The sequence below is a fragment of the Quercus suber genome, unplaced genomic scaffold (genome assembly GCF_002906115.3).
Source record: "Quercus suber isolate HL8 unplaced genomic scaffold, Cork oak 2.0 scaffold_852, whole genome shotgun sequence".
NCBI classification, from domain to species: domain Eukaryota; kingdom Viridiplantae; phylum Streptophyta; class Magnoliopsida; order Fagales; family Fagaceae; genus Quercus; species Quercus suber.
The window spans coordinates 110,939-132,000 of NW_027070282.1; the positions used below are offsets into that span (position 1 = coordinate 110,939).

Consider the following 21,062-nt stretch of genomic DNA (forward strand, 5'->3'; position numbering starts at 1 on the left):
AGCTTATTTGATTCTAAAAATAAATAAAAAGAGGACAGTAGCCTATTTAGTTGTGAACAAGTCCCTCTCAAACTATGTGGAAATATTTTTTATCATTATGGGATATCAGAGATTTTTTACATATATACATGTTAGATCAACTGAATTTCTTCTTAAAATAAAACTTCATGAACGTTCTTATAGCTTATACTTTTCCTTTGGTTTGATATATATATCAAATGTAATCTTATTTATTAAAAATAGAAGAAGTTTTTTGTTTTATTTTTGCACTTCTCTGATGAATAATAAGAAAGAGTTTTACTTATCGTTAACGAAGGGAACGAACTCATAACTAACGGCGTACGGTAAAGTTTTCATTACAGCATTGAAGATGTTTATGCAGTAACCTTGGACCTTTATTAATTTATGAGTTTTGTTATCAAGTGTCAAACCCACAAATTCAGTAAAACCATCCTTCTTGGGAACTCCTACTCGCAATTTCTTGGCATTTGTTGTAATCTCCCAACCTTACAACCCAACCTTTGGGGACAGAGGTTGAATCACCTGGCCATATAATAGTCCCTAGATTATTGGCTGTCGGAGTAGAATATGTTCTTGTGTACGTTTGTCCAATTTTGTTTCCTATTGAGTCCATTTTGTTGAGTCCAAAACGCTACTCTTCTTTCTACATTATCATTCACATTAATTATTTCAAAAGTTGATGACTGTAATTGCCCATTAACGAGATTAAACTTTCCAGAAAGGCCTCTAAATTTAATAATTGATAATGCGTCACGAAGTTTTGGTCCAGTTTGTGACAACCCAAAATTTTCAAGACAGGTTGAGTTGTTGGGAGTTTGAGTATCTGAATTGTCAAATCCAAAGATTGTTGTCCCAATCACCTCAACTGCAATGGCTAGTGCCCAAGCAGTGTCATAATCCCATAGTCCAAAAACATTTAAATCAGCATTCTCAATAGTTTGATAGTCTCGAATAAATTTCTCAAGCTCTTCTGTCTTTGGAACATAGATCTTTACACCTAAAACCCCTTCCATAGATTCAAGAACTGAAGGATCTACCGAACTCAGGAGACTAGTTATCCCATCAGTCATGATCCAAACATAGCCTTTGCTCATCATTCCAATCTCTTTTGCCTTGGTGAAAAGCCGGGAACCAAGTTCAGCTGACATGTGCACAATGAAGACCCTTGTTCGCATTGTCATCAACTTGTGAAGCTCTTCACCAATTTCATCATTTGAGGCCAATTCCCGAATAACACTATGGTAGGGGACAAGGGTAACAATGTCTTGCATTGCACTAATCAAAAGGGTATTATTCCCTCCCCGTACTCATTGTCTATGTAGATCAGCACTACTTCTCTCCATGCAGAGGCTTGAACAATTGCACTAATGGCTTTTACTTGAGACGAGTCACTTTGAGCAATTCGAAAAAAGTAAGGTCTCCGAGAGGAAGTGAGAGAAGGGCTTGTGGCTGAGAATGAAATAATCGGTACTTGAGCTTTGGCTCCTAGATCAATCATGAAGTTTGCCTGCGTTGAATTTTCTGGCCCTATAATGGCTTGTACATGTACATTTTTTATTAGGTCCAGAGCTGCGTAAGGACAATGACAAAACTCAAAATGGTTAGGAGCTCAAATTTTGTAGAGTAATTATTAATTACTTTGATAATACAGTGAGATAATGTTCTCCTCTTATATATATATATATATGATGAAATCTACTAATTAAATTTATGATGAGTTTTACTAAGAATATGAGAAAAAGAACACCACGACATCATTATATTTTAGGAGTACCTAATAATTTAACAAATTTTGTAAACATCTAATCCACTTCATGCAAATTTTTCTATTGGGTTCTTAACAAGCAACTAAAACTTAAGTCTTTGTGTCTGTGTGTGTGCAAAGGTTGAAATTTTATATATGAGAAAAATTCCTTGATACTCCTGAACTTTGGGGTTTTGATCACTATATCATTCAAACTTTTACTTTAATCAATTTACTCCCTAAACTTCACACATATGCCAAATTGCATTATACATTTGCTTGTCTACCGTTAAATTGACTAGCAACACTCATGTGACACACGTGGACACTTAAAAAACCATTTAGTCTAATGTTTTCAACTTTTCAACCAATAGAGAGGAGTGAGAGAGCAACTAGAGTTCAGTTGAGAGAGAGAGAGAGAGGATTTCTCAATCAAACCACCATTGATATCACCATTCGTGTGCCTGACACGCCGTTGGACTACAAGTGCATCAGTTTTACAATCTTATATTTCATATTCAAAAGTTTATTGGTTTTGGGTATGAGTTGTGTTAGGTTTTGAGTTACAATTTGAAAAGAAAAAAAGCAAAACATAGATCTGGGTTCAATAATACATATGGTTGACTTGCTCCTTGATTCTTCTTCTTATTTTCAAGATTCCATATATCAGGTTTACCTGGCCGTTACTTAGAGCATTCAAAACACTAAAAATCCTCATTACATCAAAAATGTCAAAAGTCAAAATTTTTAACGTCTAGCTACAGTAAACTGCCATCTTTGATTAATATATATATATATATGTGTAATTAATTTCTCTTTTGATAAGCTTGTACCATGCATGTGAATTCCTAGAAATGTTGAAAGAATTTTTAACATTTCATGTTTGTTTATAAATTACACAAGAAAATTCAAACACGTGTGGGATTCATTCCCACTCAATCTCATTTTTATAGGAATGTGAAGTCCCTTAAGTGTGTATCTATGTTCCCATCTAAAAGGGAAAAAAAAATATAAATAAATTAAAAATAAGCTTTGGTAAACAAATCCTTTTCACCTAAATGTCCATTTCAAATAACCCACATCAACTCACTTAATCATCTAATCCTATCAAACTGTTGTAAAACCCATTACACCCCAGCCCAAAACCCAAGCTTAATTAACATAAACTCTTTCTTTTTTTTCTTTTCTTTTTTTCTTTTTCTTTTTTTCTTGAGAAATAATTGACTCAAACTCTAGAAGATCCTAATCCTCCTAGTGCTAGAAATCCTCCTAACCGCAAATCAGTTTGGGCTTCTAGCTCCAGAAGAGAATGATTTAAAATATAAGAAAAACTTATCACTTTTAGTATGATCATCTTGTTACTACAGCTCCAGGAGAGAGAGAGAGAGAGAGAACCTGCAGCAGCTGCTTCAACAACACCGCTGGTGGAGTCCCTAGTTTGAAGGACCAGCCTAGTCTTGAAGTAATCTTCATAGGCATAGAAGTCTGAGAGGGCCATGTTGATGCAACTCAACCCCAATTTCCCAACCCATGTATAATTATCAAGGACACCCACATTTATTGGGATTACTACGTTTCGTGCCATGGCAACAAAAACGTACGAGAGAGATAAAGAAGAAGGATAGAAAAAAAGAAACTCTGCTAGGGATCATGATCATGGGTATATTTGAATCTCTTGGAAGATTTGAGGTTCTTGGTCTTAACGTTAAAGGACCTACATACTGTTTATAATATATTGTAGGAATTGAAAGTATGAAGAAGAGCAACTATATACATGTACAAGACATACACTCCAACAAATCAATTACTATTAAAAGCAACCAATTTTTAGATTATAATTAATAGAAATGCTTCCGCCACAATGGGGATCAAGAATTTTCATGCCCTCCACAGGAGGAAGAATACAATTAAAACACAAAAAGGAAAATAAATAAATAATAAGAGAGAGAGAGAGAGAGAGTTGATACCAATGACAAAACTGGTTGACAATTTGTACTCAAGAAATGGTAGGTGTTTAGCAAAACAACTTCAATTTTGATGTAAAAAAATTAAAACTAGTTTAAAATTGTAATGGTTGTATTTTATCCAATTTGTCCAGAATCATATCAAAAATAATTTTAATTAGCTTGCAATTCATATAAATAAAAAATAAATAAATAAATAAAAAGAAGAAGAAACTAATCTTTAGTGGGAATATGCATGTGAAAAAACACTAAAATTTAAAGTTTTGGTTTTCAACTTTCAAGGGAATATAATTAAAAGAGTTAGGTTTTTATGTGGAAATGTTTCTAATTAATCTCATTTTAGATAAGTGTTTTTAACGAAAAAAATTAAAAAACTTAAAACAATTAGTTGGTTAAAAACAAAAATACACACACAACTATTTAGTAATGAGAATTTGTAAGGATATAAAAAAATTCTCACAACACAATACCTTTGTTCTGAGTTGTGATAGGACTCAATATAATTTATTTTACTTTATTTTAACCTAGAATAGATTGACATTTAGGTAGGTTGTTGTGAAAATATTATGAAATTTTATTGTGTACATAAAAGAATAATTTAGTTATATGTTGCCATTGATTGATTTGGTTTTGTGATTTTCCAATTCACCTCAAACTCTTGATGTGGCAAAGGCAAATTGAAGCTCTACAATAAAAATTTTGGTTGTCAAAGGCAATTGGAACTAGAACAAAACTTTCCTATTTAGAGAGGAGACTTGGTAAACTTTTAGAAATTTCTATCTGGAAATTGGGTAAACTTTTAGAAATTGTTTTTTTTTTTTTTTCTTTTAAAATTTTGTTAATTTCTTGAGTATTGTTTGCAAGTATTGGAGATTGCAAGCAAAACAAAGATTGATTGCAGCTGGTCTTGGTGCAAATGTCTTCACAAGAACACATGATCTCCAATATGCTCCGGAGATGCAGCTTAATATAGAATCCTATCCTCACAGATGTCCTAGTAACTTCCCCAATGAGCATTGTGTTCTTCTACAGTCTCTGTGTCACTGCATTCTCAATGACAGCTCTAGAATATGTTTAGATCTCACTCTGAAACCCTAGTTTACAAATTCCAAAACTTACAAGTCATTATGGAAGACTGTTTTATATTTTTAAGAAAAAAAATATTTTTGTGACAAAAATTAGGTGGTAGATAAATAAAATAAAATAAATAAATAAAAGACACCAATGGTACACAACACACTCCACACCTATTTGTGCTATCTCTTGGTGATAATAGTATATGCAAATCTCTAAGGTATATTGTTTTCAATTTATTTACAACAATGTTACTTAAAAAAAAAATTCTTAAAAACACCCCTTAGAGCATCCATAATATATATATATATATATATACAAAAAACAGATTTCTGAAATCTGTATTTAGAAAACATCATCCACATAATATATATATACCCACTATTTTTGGTTTTGAGAAAAAAAAAAGTATTATAACTATCAAACAAGTAGCATCCATAATAGTAGTGCTAAAAGACTAAAATGCTATTTTTAGTACCACTGTATACAAAAAGAGTGCGGTAATAATTGTGATATAGATAAATTTTTTACCTATATCGCTACGTGCACAGCCTATAGATGTCCACTTTACCGGAAGCTTTAAAAATAAAAAATTATGTTTTTATTCTCCCTCCGTTTAAAATATCATTTTGTGCCGGCCTGTCCCAAGACTCTCAACTCTCTCAAACACTCACCTTTCAACTCTCAAACTCTCATCTCTCAAACTCTCATTGGCTGGCCCGTTTTGTAATTTTATACTATCATTGACCTTTTTGGCCATCCTCAAATAGCTACTGCCCAGTTGGGGTTTAATCCATAACCATAAGCGTGGTCTGATCTGAGAGTGCTGGTTCTTTTTTTTTATTGGATTTGCGTGAGACTTCCTGTCGGGTAAGTCTTTTCTTTTCCTTTTTGGAGGGAGCCTTTATCTTTTCATCTTAAGTCTAAACTTTTTGTGCTGTGAATTTGAGATTGATGTTAGGCAAAGGTTTTTTTTTTTTTTTTTTTTTNACCCATTAAATTGTGATGAAAAGCCAGAGGGTTTATTTTTAATAAGTTGTTACTATATATTTATCATCCAAACTAGGAAACGTATAGGGTTGGAAAAAAACAAATGGCTAACAAATATATGACAAATCTTATGATGGTGACGAAGGAGTTCATCATGTTTGAAGTGTGCGCTAATGACCTTATGCCCCCTTATCTCCATCCTTCTGTACTTCCCAGTTCCCGTTGGCTTTCCTCATCCCTCTCGCTTTTATAATGTTCATGGCCCGTTATACAATTGCGTTAGAAGTGAACTTAACTTGAAGGTTGTAAAGTGGGAAATGAGCTTAAAAGCACTGATTATAGGAAGTGTACTATTAAGAATTTTGTCAAGAGCGTCTCTACAAACGGTGCTGATAGTTAAATTTATCACATTTCTATAGGTTGCCTAAAATCTTGCTTCAAAGAAGCGAGAGGTGCTATAACCACCATATGAAAGGTAAATTTATCACATTTCTATAGGCATAGAAGTCCGAGAGGTCCATGTTGATACCATAGTTCTCAGAACCGGACCGGACCGGGAGGTCGGACCGTGAAAACCGTGAACCGTGATGAAAACCGGTTTTTTAAGTATAAAGAACCGGGCACATGTGAGGATTCCGTGGACCCCTAAAACCGGGGTTGGACCGTACGAACCGGTCAAGAACCGTGCGGTCCAACCCCTTAGCAATTTTTTTTTTTTTTATATAAAAATAACTTAACACAATTTTATTCTACTTAATTAAATTATCCATCTCTTACAAGGAATAAAAAAAATTATAATTAAAATCCTTCAAAAATATTCAACTTTACTTCAAAAATTAATCATAAATTTTAATATTTTCATGGTTATTATTTTATTTTATTAACTTTCTTATTTAATTATTAAATATATGCTTGAAAATCATTAAATTTCCCTCACATATATAGATATTTTAGTCAATTTTACTAGTTTTATAAATTTAATATCTATATTTAGGCTTTAATTAATTATTAAATTAATTATGACGTCATCACGGTTTGACCTCGGTTCAACCTCGGTTCGACCTCAAAAACCTTGAACCTCTCCTTTTTACGGTTCAATGAACGGTCCGGATTTGAAAACCTTGGTTGATACAACTCAACCCCATTTTCCCGACCTATATACATATCATTATCAAGAAGGACACCCATATTTACTGGAATTACTACCTTTCGTGCCATGGCCACGAAAACGAGAGAGAAAAAGCAACTCTGCTGGGGATCATGATCTTGGGTATGTTTGAATCGCTTGGAAGATTTGAGGTTCTTGGCCTTGACGTCAAAGGAATTACGTACTGTTTATAATATATTGTAGGAATTGAAAGCACGAAGAAGAGCAACTGTATACATGTACATAACATACACTCTAACAGATCGATTACTATTAAAAGCAACCAATTTTTAAATTATCATTAATAGAAATGCTTCCACCACAATGGAGATCAGGAATTTTCATGCCCTCCACTGGAGGAAGAATACAAGTAAAACACAAAAAGGAAAATAAATAAATAATGAGAGAGAGAGAGAGAGAGATGAAGTTGACGCCAATAACAAATAATTTTAATTAGCTTGCAGTTCATAAAAACAATTGAAACTAATCTTTGGTGTGAATATGCATGTGAAAAGACACTAAAATTTAAAGTTTTGGTTTTCAAGGGAATATAATTAAATTTATTTAAATAGTTAGGTTTTTATGTGGAAATGTTTCTAATCCCATTTTAAATAAGTGTTTTTTAACGAAAAAATTAAAAACTTAAAACAACTAGTTGGTTAAAAAAATACACACACACAATTATTTAGTAATAAGAATTTGTAAGAATATAAAAAAAATCTCATAACATTTTCACAATACCTTTATTTTGAGTTGTGATAGGACTCAATATAATTTATTTTACTTTATTTTGAACTATAATAGATTGACACTTAAGTAGGTTGTTGTGAAAATATTATGGAATTTTATTGTGTCCATAAAAGAACAATTTAATTATATGTTGTCATTGATTGATCTGGTTTTATGATTTTCCATGCACCCCAAACTCTTGATGTGGCAAAGGCAAATCGAAGCTTTACAATAAAAATTTTGGTTGTCAAAGACAAATAGGAACTAGAACAAAACTTTCCTATTTGGAGAGGAGACTTGGTAAACTTTTAGAAATTTCTATTTGGAAATTGGGTAAACATTTTAGGAATTTTTTTTCTTTTAATATTTTGTTAATTTCTTGAGTATTGTTTGCAAGTATTGGAGTTTGCAAGCAAAACAAAGATTGATTGCAGCTGGTCTTGGTGCAGATGTCTTCACAGGAACACATGATCTCCAATATGCTTCGGAGATGCAGCTTAATATAGAATCCTCGCCTCACAGATGTCCTTGTAGCTTCCCCAATGAGCATTGTGTTCTCCTATAGTCTTAGTGTCACTGTATTCTTAATGACAACTCTAGAATATGTTTAGATATCACTCTGGATCCCTAGTTTACAGGTCATTATGGAAGGCTACTTTATATTTTTAATAAAAAAAATTATTTGTTACAAAAATTTGGTGGCAGATACACATAAAAAGTAAAAACAAAAAATAAAAGACACCAACGGTACACACTCCACACCTATTTGTGCTCTCTAATAGCATATGCAAATCAGGTCAATTATTTTCAATTTATTTACAACAATGTTATTAAAAAGAAATTTTTTATCATAAAAACACCCCTTAGCTGTTTTCAACAATAACATTGGAAAACAAATTTCTGAAAACTATATCTAGAAAAGGCGAAGTACAATGTTAGTTTCTCAATTTTACATTATGTGTACAATTAGTCCCTCAAGTTTTAACTAAATACAATTAACTCTTAAGGTAAAAAAATGTGTTGTATTAATTTTTTTTATTAACTGCTGTTATTAGTGGTATTACTTGCGTGCCTGACTACTTGCCATATTTTAATGACTTAAAAGCATTCGCACTAGTGTATGTAAAATCATGTCAAATAGAAAAAAAAAAAGTTGTTTTTACACATTTTGCATCAAAAATTCAGTACATCAGTCCTTCTAAAAATGTCTAAAATCGTGTATATCTATACACGAGCTATAGTAACCGTGTAAATTTGCACGGTTACTGTAGCTCGTATATAGATTATTTTATTAATTTCTTTCGCTCCTTTTTTCTCTCTTTCTTCTCTGTGCTCAACAACCTCAGTAGATTCACCACTTCTCATCTTCTTCTTTTTCTCAGATGCACACAAACACAAACACAAACACACCCACACACAAACACATCCACACAAACAGACCCACGCACAAACAAACCCACACAGACAAACCAACGGAGAGATAGATCGGTGCTTGTGGTGCTTGGTTCGTGGATCGGCCGATGAAGACACGATCTGGGTCGCCGGACCTTGGTTCTGGGTCTTTGGAGCTTGGTTCGTTGGTCGCCGGAGCTTGGTTTATGGATCCGCGGGTGAAACACGATCTGGGTCGCCATGAAGCTCGGTTCGTGGGTCGTCGGAGCTCGGTTCGTGGGTCGTCGGAGCTCGGTTCGTGGGTCGTCGTGAAGCTCGGTTCGTGGGTTGCCGTGAACCTCGGTTCGTGGGTCGCCATGAATCTCGGTTCATGGGTCGCTGTGAAGCTCGGTTCGTAGGTCGTCAGAGCTCGGTTCGTGGGTCGCCGTAAACTTCGGTTCGTGGGTTGCCGTAAACTTCGGTTCGTGGGTTGCCGTGAACCTCGGTTCAGGGGTCGCCGGAGCTTGGTTCGGCCAGTGAAGAACTGATCTGGGTTTTTGTTTTTGAGAAATAATGAGAGAAGGCAGAAGAGAGAAGGTAGAGAGAGAGAGCTGTTCAGCAAAAATGAAAAGAGAGAGAGAGATAACGCGGTATATTAAGAGCCAGTTGAGGTAAATAATAAAAAAATGAGAATGAATGAATATTTTATTGAAATAATTTGTAAAATAAATAAGCTGATGTGAGTGTTTTGTAAAAGTGACAGTATAAAATAGAAAAAGTAAATTTTTAATGTAAAAATAGACGTGTAAAATACAAATACTGATGCGAATGTTCTAACAGTTTTTAATTAAAGCAAACAGACCCGGTTGCAATCTGAAGCAACGACGTCTTCGTCAACTACAGCTTCCGAAGCCGAACCGAAGGAACTTTTGGAAACTATAGTCACCAATCCTCCGTTGGAGAAAAGCTCAAACAGCAACAAAATTCCTACTCGGGTTGTTGAGGACAGTGAATATACTCAACCCTTCCGAAGCTTGCAGATCTGCGTTGGAGAAGAAGATCGGATTGCAACTCGAGCAAGCCGACCTTTTGATGGAATTTGTCTGGTTTGAGATTCGCGTCGGAGCCGATCTCCGAAAATAACCGTCAATCAATTTTCTGAGTAGCATTAACGCCGGCGATCTTATACGGTCATTGAACTCTTTAGCCATCCTCAAATAGCTACTGCCCAGTTGGGGTTTAATCCATTAACCATAAGCGTGGTCTGATCTGAGAGAGCTGGTTTCTTTTTCTTTTTTTATTGGATTTGATATTGAGGGGATTCCGTGAGACTTCCTGTCAGGTAAGTAATAAGCCCTTTTTAATTTTGAGGGAGCCTTTATCTTTTCATCTTAAGTCTAAACTTTTTGTGCTGTGAATTTGAGATTGATGTTAGGCAGAAAGTTTAATTCACACCACATAGGCAAAGGTTTTTTTTTTTTTTTTTTTTCTTTGTGGTTTAGAGAAAGTCAAATATTTTAGTAATATCTAAAAAAACAAGCTTTCTTAAAATAGCATGCTAGATATCTACCTAGGAAGATTTTTAATTTGTTGGATTGATGAACTTATATTAATTCAAAGTTCTTTTTTTTTTTTTTTTAAATTAGGGGAATTTTAACTGGATCTTTGCCTGAATTCTTGAGTTGATAAGGTCGCTAATTATTTGTATCTGTCACTGAGTCATTGTGTACTAACATGTATAAATCTGCTTTAGTAGCATGGTCATTTGCATCATCAAAAATTGGGAAGTTGTCAATTTGTGAAATCTATGTTTCTGGAAAATAACCCATGTTGTGTTTTGATCTGAGTCCATGTTTAGTATCTGGATTTTATCAATTTGTTTCCGAACAATTTGGCATCTTCACTTACTAGTTATTTTGATGAAAACTGAAAACAATTAAAAAAAATCTTCTTCGGGTGATATTCACTACTGTCTAGTACTGTTCATTAGCCTTTTGCACTGTTCATGTCTTATGAACAGTACACTAGTGCTGAGCTAAAAAACAAGAAGGCAAAAAGGCAAACGCAGCAGAATATTTTTCGAGTGTTGTTCACTACTGTTTAGCACTGTTTATTAGCCCATTTGCACTGTTCATGTTCCATGAACAGTACATGAGGTGCTGAGCTTTTTAAAAAAAAAAAAGAAGGCAAAAAGGCAAATGTAGCAGACGCAACCTGAATCCAAATGGAGTTTTAGCATCTCAATTTGCTAAGAGCCTTATAGTTCAACTATCATCTCTTAGAGTTCAAATCCTCCCACCCCCAATTATCGAATTATCAAAACTTATTTAGCATCTCAATTTAATGATTTGTGGTTGAATCAAATGAAATGGCTGCTACATGGGTCAGGTTTATATTGTACTACTACTTATAGAAGGATCTGAGGGTTTTGGCTTTCCAGGTTGCAGAGTATGGAATCTTATTGAGTTGTAGAAACTGCTGGTTATGTACATTCACAGCTATTCTTTTACAATATCACCTGGTTTGACTAGTAACCTTTCACAAATTAGCGCTGAATAAACATAATAGTTTTTAGAAAGTTTCAGGTTAGGTAGACTCAAAATAGAGTAGAAAGTTCCACATAATTATAATCCCTTCAAAACCCTCTATAATCAACAAATACCAAGTTATAAATGTGTTCTGGTTTCATATGTAGACAATTAAACCAGTGCAAAATTATGTTTTGGGTAAAAAAATACCAGTTAAGATGTACAGGATGGTCTTATGTAATGAGCCTATAAATTTGTTCCCCATGTGATCAATATAATACTGCAGATATTATAATTTGCTTGAGAACACCAACAGCGATACCTTAAAAATGTAAATAGAATTTTGGAATTGCATGTAATCATTTTACCAAAAAGTGAACTTTCTCAAGCCATGATAAAGTAGCAGTTTCGTGGGAATTTAGACACTCATAAGCATTTTCCAAATGGAATGCTTATGAATCCTCATGTTGAAAGATATTGTGAAGCAAATGTCACATCGGAAAATGTACTTGCCAATTGATATGCACCGTTTGGCTCCCTTAAGATCTATAAAGCCCTTGAAGTTTGAAATCCATCTTTGATATGTGGGCTGTTATACAAAAGGGAAATCCTTTAGAATTGGAAAAACTTCAGTAAAGGAAATCCAAATATCTGCATTCCATCAATCATAATGATGCTAAATTTCTATTGATGCCCGCATTTTTTATTATGGACTTCTACCTTCCATGTTAGCTAACATTGAAGCAAACACAATGTAGCAATTATTCATAGGACAATGCTAAGCCCTTTTAATTAATTTTCTATTATTAATGATATCAGCATCTGAAATATTATGAAATACTTAAGTGTCATATATGTTCTACTCTCCTTTTTCTCTAATTTTCTTCTTTTCTGCTTTCTCAAAATTTTCAGCCTAGGCAATTATAACTCTTCCAAATCTGCTTATTGAACCATTACAGACTGTATCAATACATGTAATGAATATTAAGAAGCTATGCTCACTATTCTATTTCTAATGTTAAAAAAAATAGTCAATAAGACATCAAAACCAATCCTATCAGAAATTCTGCACCATGGAATATTTCTGAACATAAACTGATTCCATTTTCAAGAAATCTGTAATTAAATTGTGTTCCATATTGACAGGTACTAAACAGTCATCTTTCTGTAACACCTCTGAAACACTAGAATCATTGGGGATGGATTCTGAGACAGTAGTGCATAATGGCGGGTGCCACTGCAGGAAAGTCAGATGGCGTGTCCAAGCTCCCACTAGCATTGTAGCTTGGGATTGCAACTGTTCTGACTGTTTCATGAGGGCTAACACCCACTTCATTGTCCCTGCTGAAAGGTTTGAGCTACTGGGAGATTCTGAACAGTTCCTTACGACCTACACCTTTGGCACTCATACAGCAAAACACACATTTTGTAAAGTTTGTGGCATAACCTCATTTTATTTTCCACGTTCAAACCCAGATGGAGTTGCAATTACATTCAGGTGTGTTGATCCTGGAACACTAACCCATGTTGAGATTAAGAATTTTGATGGGAGAAATTGGGAAAGCTCACATGCTAAGACTGGCATAGCTTCACTTTCAAAGGGGCAAAATTCTGCCAGCTGAAGGGCCAAAATGTATTTAAGTCAGGTAAATTACAAACACAAGATACCAATATCAACAATGAGAATAAATCGGAAGTTGATGACATTTGTTAGTTTCAGAATGCTTGTGGAAATAATAATTGGGGATTTGTGTTTTTGGACTCTTCATGGATTATACTGCACCTCTTATGCTTGGTGTGGTAGGGGTGCTATTTTGGGTGGTAGGGGTGCTATTTTGCAAATTTGTTTTATTGGTGTTGATAGCAGGTTTTCAATATTTCTGGTGTGAAGTACAAAATACAAATACCACCATAGTTAAGGGTGGTTATCTACAATTTACTTGTAATAAATTAGATATTGAGACTTTAAAAACCCTTTTGATGGTAACTCCTTAAATCTTTTCAGGGAGCTATATCACATACAATTCCTGCAATGTGGCTTAATTGGACCAAGAAAATTCACCACATCAAACAAAAATCCAACTCAGCTCCAAGTCAGCCGATTCATTGACAGAGCTTCTCACACCTCTTTCCAATGGTAACCTTCTCACTCTGATGACATCAACCACCCCATTTCCTCTGCCACCACCACCACCACTGTTGTTAACTATTTCTCGCGCCAATGGCCACATGATGAAGCTCACACCCACATTATTGCCAACGCAGTTGCCACAACCCCACACTACTCGGCCAAGACCAAACCCACAAAATTGCCACCATGGATAGCAGATTGCTTAATTATGAATTTTTAACGAGATTTAATTATTACTAATTTGTAATTCGAATTTGGTCTTGTGTCGAATTAAAGCTTACCATGTAAGCTTTCATGTGACGCTGCCACAGGACTTTGACTACCTTGTGACACTGTTTATTTTTTTGTTAGTTAGGACTTAGGACAGCTCAAAGGGGATTTGATATGTGGCTTTTGATTGGATTTTGTCTAGATCTTCTTTCTTTGACATTTTCGTTTTGCATTGTCGATGTATGTGTGGATTCACTTATATTGGTCTCAAATGCCTTCATAATTTTTAAGATTCCCTTTTGTTTTAGTCTAGTCCGTCTCTTAAATCAATATAAATTTAAAATAACTCTACTTATTGAGGTGAACCCATTTAAATGTGATGAAACACCAAGGAAAATTATTGAATAATCTGAAACTATCATAAATGCGTACTCTCTTCTCTCACATGAATTATGAGTCTCACCATAATTTAATTAGTAAGACCCACAATTATATGAGAGTAGAGAGTACACATTTTTATTTTTAATGAGTTATTACTATGTATTTATCATACAAATTAGGAAACGCATAGGGTTTGAGAAAACAAATGGATAACAAACATATGAGATATCTTATGATGGTGACAATGGAGTTCATCATGTTTGAAGTGTGCGCTAATGACCTTATGCCCCCTTATCTCCATCCTTCTACACTTCCCGTCGGCTCTCGTCATCCCTCTCACTTTTATAATCTTCATGGCCGGTTATACAATTGTCTTAGAAGTGAACTTTAAGGTTGTAAAGTGGAAAATGAGCTTGAAAGCACTGATTATAGGAAGTGTGCTATTACGAAATTTGTCAACAGCGTCTCTACAAACCGTGCTGATAGTTAAAGTTATTACATTTCTATAGGTTGCCTAAAATCTTGCTTCAAAGAAGCGAGGGGTGCTATAACCACCATATGGCAGCTTGCTTACTTTAATGTCATGAAGAAAGAATCAAGAACCTTTGAGATGTCATCTATACGTGGATTTGATGAACTATCAGGTTTGGTAAGAGGTTCCTAACTGCTTATCTTTGTTTTCATGGACACGACTGCACTCACTTATGAGCAAAATATTGTTACGTGACTCATGCTTATAAATTCTTTAATATATATATATATATATATAGTTTTAAAAACCAGACCATACCGGCTAGTTCAATCGGGAACCAAGCACCAATTCGGTCTAGTAAAAAACCCCAAAATCGGCCAAAATCGGAAACCAAGATCAAAATCGATTCTTTGAGCGTACCAGTATTTAAAACCATTATATATATAACAAGGTAGTAATAGAAAGTTCATTATCAATTATTTGTATTTATTCTATAAAAGAAATAGGGGAATGTACCCCACCCCCCCAACACACACACACACACACACACACGCACACAAACCTCCATAATTTATCTTTAGGATACATTACCAAACTTTTAAATGAGATATTTTAAACCCCTTTCTCTCTCTCACTTTAGCTATTGTCTGTCAATACTCTCTCTCTCTCTCTCTCTCTCATTAGCAATTGGAAGGTTCCTTTGGTGTTTTGGTCATCTTGGTCTCAACTTACTAGAAGGGGTAGTTTGGTCCTCTTAGTCTCAAGCTATCAACTTCCTATTAACGAATACCCTTCTAGAGAAGTTTTCTTACTTGGAGTGTTTAGAAGTGTTGGTGCATGCAAATAAAGTTTCTAAACCTTTTTTCTATTAATTATGTCATAGTTCCTAGATTTAAGCATGTTTTTATTTCTAGTTCTTCACATGTTCTTAGTTTTTCTATTAAGAATGCTAGTATGTTAGATCTAGGTTGCTCTTAGTCATTTGCATATTTTAGGATTTTTCAATTCAAATAACATACTCATATGCTCTTATATTATGATTTATCACATTAAAAACATATTCATCATGCTCTTAAATGGTTATTTCAACTTTTCAATCACATGTTCTTAAATGATATAAACTGTTTCAATGATGTGATATGATCATTGGTCACTAAAGTATAGAAGACTAGTTTTACTAGGCAGGATGGGTGCCTAACATTTAGTAGATTATGTTTTTCCTTGTAATTTTTAATTTTTAGATTGTAATTAGGAATCAAAGTTATGTACTTTTCTTAGATTGTACTTAGGACAAAAGCCATGTATTTTCAAGTTATTTTCAAGAGATGTATTTCAATTCTAATTCATCAACAAAGAGATGTACTTTTCAATTCTTTTAGTTTTTTTATTTATTTGTTTTAATTAAATAAGTAGCAACTCTATTATAAAAACATTGACCTAAGAGGGATAATAATATCAGTAGAACCTTCACTGTCTCTTAAGAGGCACTAACACAACTCCACCCATTCATAGGGGTTATGCCAAACCAATTTCTAAAAGTTGGGTCAAGTGCGCGGTCTCTCACACCACCTCATAAATAAATATTTGAATTGTGTTTTTGTGATTAGTGACACATGAATTTGTAAAATTAATATAGTAAAATGTGTATTACGCCTAGCACTAGGTATCTCTTGGTCTTAAAAAAACAAAAAATAAAAATTGTATGCCTCTTATTAAGAAATTATTAGGTCTATTGGAGGACTACTAAAGTGATTCTCCCAACCAATAAAATTTCACTATCTATGCAAATGTGACATCACCTAATGATTTTTTTTTTTTTTTCTTGTGTTGATTAGGAAGCTGACTCACGCACCTGCATAAGTGGTATCATTTTACTGGTTGAGAATATCACTTTAGTAGTCCCCTCGATAGACCTAAATTGTTTTCCTTATTTCTCCATTACTTGTCTAAAGATTGTGAATATTTAATGGGACAAGTCAAGGACAAAAGAGGGATTAGCGGAGGCAAATAACTACTAACTTTTGTTTTCACCTTTCTTATTGACATTTTCGATTTTCCTTTTGCATATCACAATGTGGATTTAATTTGTTTTAAAATAATAAATTTAGAGACAGGGCCTATTTGGTTAGAGGTAGGAATGGCAACGGGTCGGGTTCAGGCTAGGTTTTTCCAAACCGGGACCCGAGCCGCAGGCCCAAACCCGGCCCATTTATTAAACGGATTTTTTTACTGGGGCCTAGACCCGCCCCGTAAGCCTCGCCCAACCAGGCCACTTCAGGACCCAATCTTCAGCCCCAATCAATTTTAAAAAAAAAATTGTTTTCCTGAGAAAAAAGAACCACAGCAATGCAGCATATACAACAAATCCAAATGAATCTCAAATCAAATCCACCATAACCATTCAAATTTCCTATTCACAGAAACCAAATACATTTGAAATCAAACTATTCACAGAAACCAAATCAAATCTCAACAACAAAATCTAAATCACCAAACCCACAGGTTAAATAAAAGAATTTAAAATCCCCAAATCCACTAATCAAATAAAGAAAAAATGGAAGAAGAACATCAAAAACCATTGTCGTAAATCACTGTGGTTGTTCGTCTTCGTCTTCGTCTTCGTCTTTGTCTTTGTGGGTGAGATCGCAGAGGCTTTACAACGAGAATCTTAGATTTTTGTCTTCGTCTTCTTCGGCAAAGAAAGTAAGACCGAGAGGCTGAGAGCATGAGAGAGGCATGGCTAACAGTTGGTGGCTGATAGCATGAGACATGAGAGGAGAGTGAATGAGAATGGGAGTGAGGGCATGTGGGTGAGGCAGTGACTAAGAATGAGCAAGGGCTATGAGGCCGTGTGTTAAGGGAGTGTCAGAGTGAGGGTGAGGAGGCGAGGGAGGCATGACTAAGGGAGTGTGGGATTGAGGGTGAGGGAGTGTTGGAGTGAGGGTGAGGACTGAGGGAGGGAGGCGTGAGTTCTAAGTTGCTACTGAAGAAATGAGGGATTAGGGTTAGATTATAGGTGTGTGTGTGTATATATATATATATATAGGGGATATTTTTGTAATTTCAGGCTACTAGGTTTTTATCCGGGCCAGTTTTCAGGTCGGGTCTCGGATTTTTTTGATAAAACCCGAACCCGACCCGGACCAGCTTTAGTTTTTTTTTTTTTTTTTAATCCATACCCGGCCCTATTCCTAATCGGATCGGGTAAAACCCAGCCCATTAGGGTTGGGCTAGGCCGGGTACCCACGGGTCAGGCAAAAATTGTCATCCCTAGTTAGAGGAGTGGAAAAGTGGGAAGATAAAAAATTGTGGGAGGATAGAAAAGTAGGACAATAGAAAATATTTAATTTTTTCTCTTTTTTGTTTGGTTGGGAGTGGAAAAGTAGAGGGATGGAAAAAATGAGTTTGAATAAATTTACTCATATACCCTTGTTAAAGAATGATACCCAATTTAAACAAAAAAGTGACAAATAACCACACACACACACACACATACACACACACAAAACAATCACCCAAATTTATTAAAAAATAAAAATCATGTCCCAAAATAAAAATGACATCTTTTTTTTAAAAAAACAACTATAACACCCAAGCCCTAGAAAATCAAAAGAAGAAGAAAAAAAGACAACCACCCAAATTTATTAAAAAATAAAAATCATGTCCCAAAATAAAAATCACATCTTTTTTTTAAAAAACAACTATCACACCCAGGCCCTAGAAAATCAAATTTTTTTTTTTTTTTTTTTTTTTTTTGCAACATTTCTTACTACCCAGGGGAGAAGAAAAATAAAATAAAATAAAAGCATGTACACATGAGCATTTTTGTCAATCAATAAAAATTCATCCCCACTCAATTTTCTCTCCATTTTGGAGAGAAAATATTTTGGTGGGTCTAGGGAGAAAACACCTTGGCCCTACCATTTTTTTTCCTTCCTCTCCACCCAACCAAATACACCCCAAAAAAGTTTTCCTCCTTATTTTCTCTCTAAAGTTTTCCATCCACCCTATTTCACCTCTAACAAATACACCCTAAATTTTACAACTGTTTGAGGTAGAAATTTGTTAATAGTAGATAATAAAGTAATGTTTCCATATGAAAATCAATGTTGTACCAACATAACAGTTTTGAAATTTTTTGTAAAAACTATTGTATTTGTAATTGTAACATTGCTAATTTCAAAATATCTCTCTATAATCTTTAAAAATCTTTTTTGTGTTTTTTAACAGTAGTTTTCTTTTTTATAGGTATTTTACTGATTTTTTTTTGGGTTGGGGGGAAATATAGGTATTTTTTTGATGAGTCACGTTATATGTAAGTTTCATCATTCAATGCTTCTTCTTCTTTTTTCCTTTTTTTTTGAGGAGAATCTAATGCCCTTTCTTAGAATGATTATGTGCTTTCCATGTATTCCAATACAGCATGCTTATTATAAGTTATAACTGTTTTTTTGAAGTGTTTGACTGTTTGTCACTTGCTCACAAATGTAATAAGTTTTATCCTATTGAACCAAAAGATTGTAATATTTCCAAGCGAAAAGACAAACCCTGAAAATTAATAATATTTCCAAATTCATGATTTTTTTATTATCTTTATCCCCAAAAATAGTTGATATCTATTTAACTCCCAAATTTAAAAATAAAAAATAAAAAATTCTAGATTTAGAGAAACCCGATGGCTAGGAGTCACATTAGAAAAATTTATTATAACAGTTACAGTTTTGATGGAGCTAATTATCCCATACTATTTGAAGTGCAAGCTACTGGTATGTCTTCCTCTCTCTATACTTCTTCACTTCCCATCGGCATTCCTAATCCTTCTCAATTTGATAAAGTTCATGGCCTATTATACGTCTGCCTTGAATTTAAATCTGGTGTTTGTAAAAAGAAATATAGGCCTGAGAGCAAAGATTTTGGGAAATGTATCATCAAAAGTTTGGTCAGGTGCATGTCTAAGCATCGTAAATATCTTAAACGTGCTGATATAGAAATTTATTTACTAGCTGAATGGTGCCTAGAATCAAGCTTCCAAATTGCCAAAGTTGTGGATCACCATATGTCAAATTACTTACTTCACAGTTACGAAGAGCACATCAGGGAATATTATGATGTTGTCTATGTGTGGATCCCATGAGCTACCAGGTTTGTAAAAAAACAGGTTCGAACTTCTCATCACTCTCTTCATGGACATGAATGACACTCAGTAACAAAAGATCCTTTGTGTTGTAGCTCATTCATATCAAATTTGCTATAATATTGTTTGTAAAAGACCAATTTCCCATAGCAATAGTAGGTCCATTATCATCTTCTCTTGAATAAAGCTCTCCACTTTATAGCTTTTGTTTTATTTCTCTGTTGAGTTATGAAATATGTATATCGAGAGATCCTATTATTTGATGTTATATTTGGATTACAGTTTTTTTTTTTATTGGATTCTATTAGAGTTGAGTTGTTTGGGTTGTTTATGTAATTATTCGACTATGCATGGAGTTATTAAAAGAGTTTAGATCTTGGAGATTATGTAGAATTTTGGTAGTAAAGGAACCAAGTCTCAATAATTTCACATTCTCAAAAAATTTAAAAAAAAAAAAATAGTCTCAATAATTTCATGATACAAATAGAATGTCATGCTATATTTTTGTTAAATTTGTGAAAAAGAGAGACCATGGCTTGTGGGTCACACAATTCCCGATCCTAAATCATAATGGGTACGTGGCCGCTTTAAGGATAAGATTAATGTTAAAATTTCATTAAAAAAATCATCAAAAAAAAAAAAGATTAATGTTAAAATTTGTGCATATATAAATATAATCATATAAATATATAATCTCCTTCTCAAAAAAAATATATATAAAATATATAATCGGGAGCCTAAAATGGGAGTAGGACAAGTATGATTAAGCCTTTTCTCACCTTAAATACAAATGGGAGTACATTAGGCAATCCAGGTAAGGCTAGCTAGAGGAGGGGGTGTCATTAGAGTTTGGTATGGTCATTAGGTATTAGGGTTTTTGTTGAATATTTGATATTACAACAAATAATATTGCTGAATTATGTACTGTTAGATATGGATTAAGCTTCGCATGGAGATTAAGCTATAAACATGTCATATTAGAAGTAGTTCAAAGCTTGCAATTAATTGGCTAACAACCAATTTGATGCGATTGGGGACTCCCAATGCACCACTAATTTTGCATGGGCTTTCTTTTATTTATATCTATATATATATATATATATATGTTGAAAGTACAGTAAGCAAAGTAAAACCAGCCAATAAGGTGGTATTGCAAGAGATAATCA

At 34.0% G+C, this 21,062-nt stretch overlaps 1 protein-coding gene and 1 pseudogene across 2 annotated transcripts; one reads left to right on the forward strand and one right to left on the reverse strand.

Moving 5' to 3' along the window:
* Positions 1-297: 297 nt before the first annotated feature.
* LOC112033510 (glutamate receptor 2.2-like) lies at positions 298-3,374 on the reverse strand (annotated as a pseudogene).
* Positions 3,375-5,428: 2,054 nt separating this feature from the next.
* On the forward strand, positions 5,429-14,199 carry LOC112033521 (uncharacterized). Of its 2 annotated transcripts, XM_024066295.2 has the most exons (3): positions 9,892-10,382; positions 12,715-13,214; positions 13,574-14,199. In XM_024066295.2, the coding sequence occupies exon 2, from the start codon at positions 12,768-12,770 to the stop codon at positions 13,188-13,190; it is 423 nt and encodes a 140-aa protein (XP_023922063.2). In that variant the 5' UTR covers positions 9,892-10,382; positions 12,715-12,767; the 3' UTR covers positions 13,191-13,214; positions 13,574-14,199. The 2 variants fall into 2 exon arrangements, with proteins under 2 accessions (XP_065623900.1, XP_023922063.2); XM_065767828.1 differs by lacking the exons at positions 9,892-10,382; positions 13,574-14,199 and adding an exon at positions 5,429-5,673 and having other exon boundaries at positions 12,715-13,555.
* Positions 14,200-21,062: the final 6,863 nt, after the last annotated feature.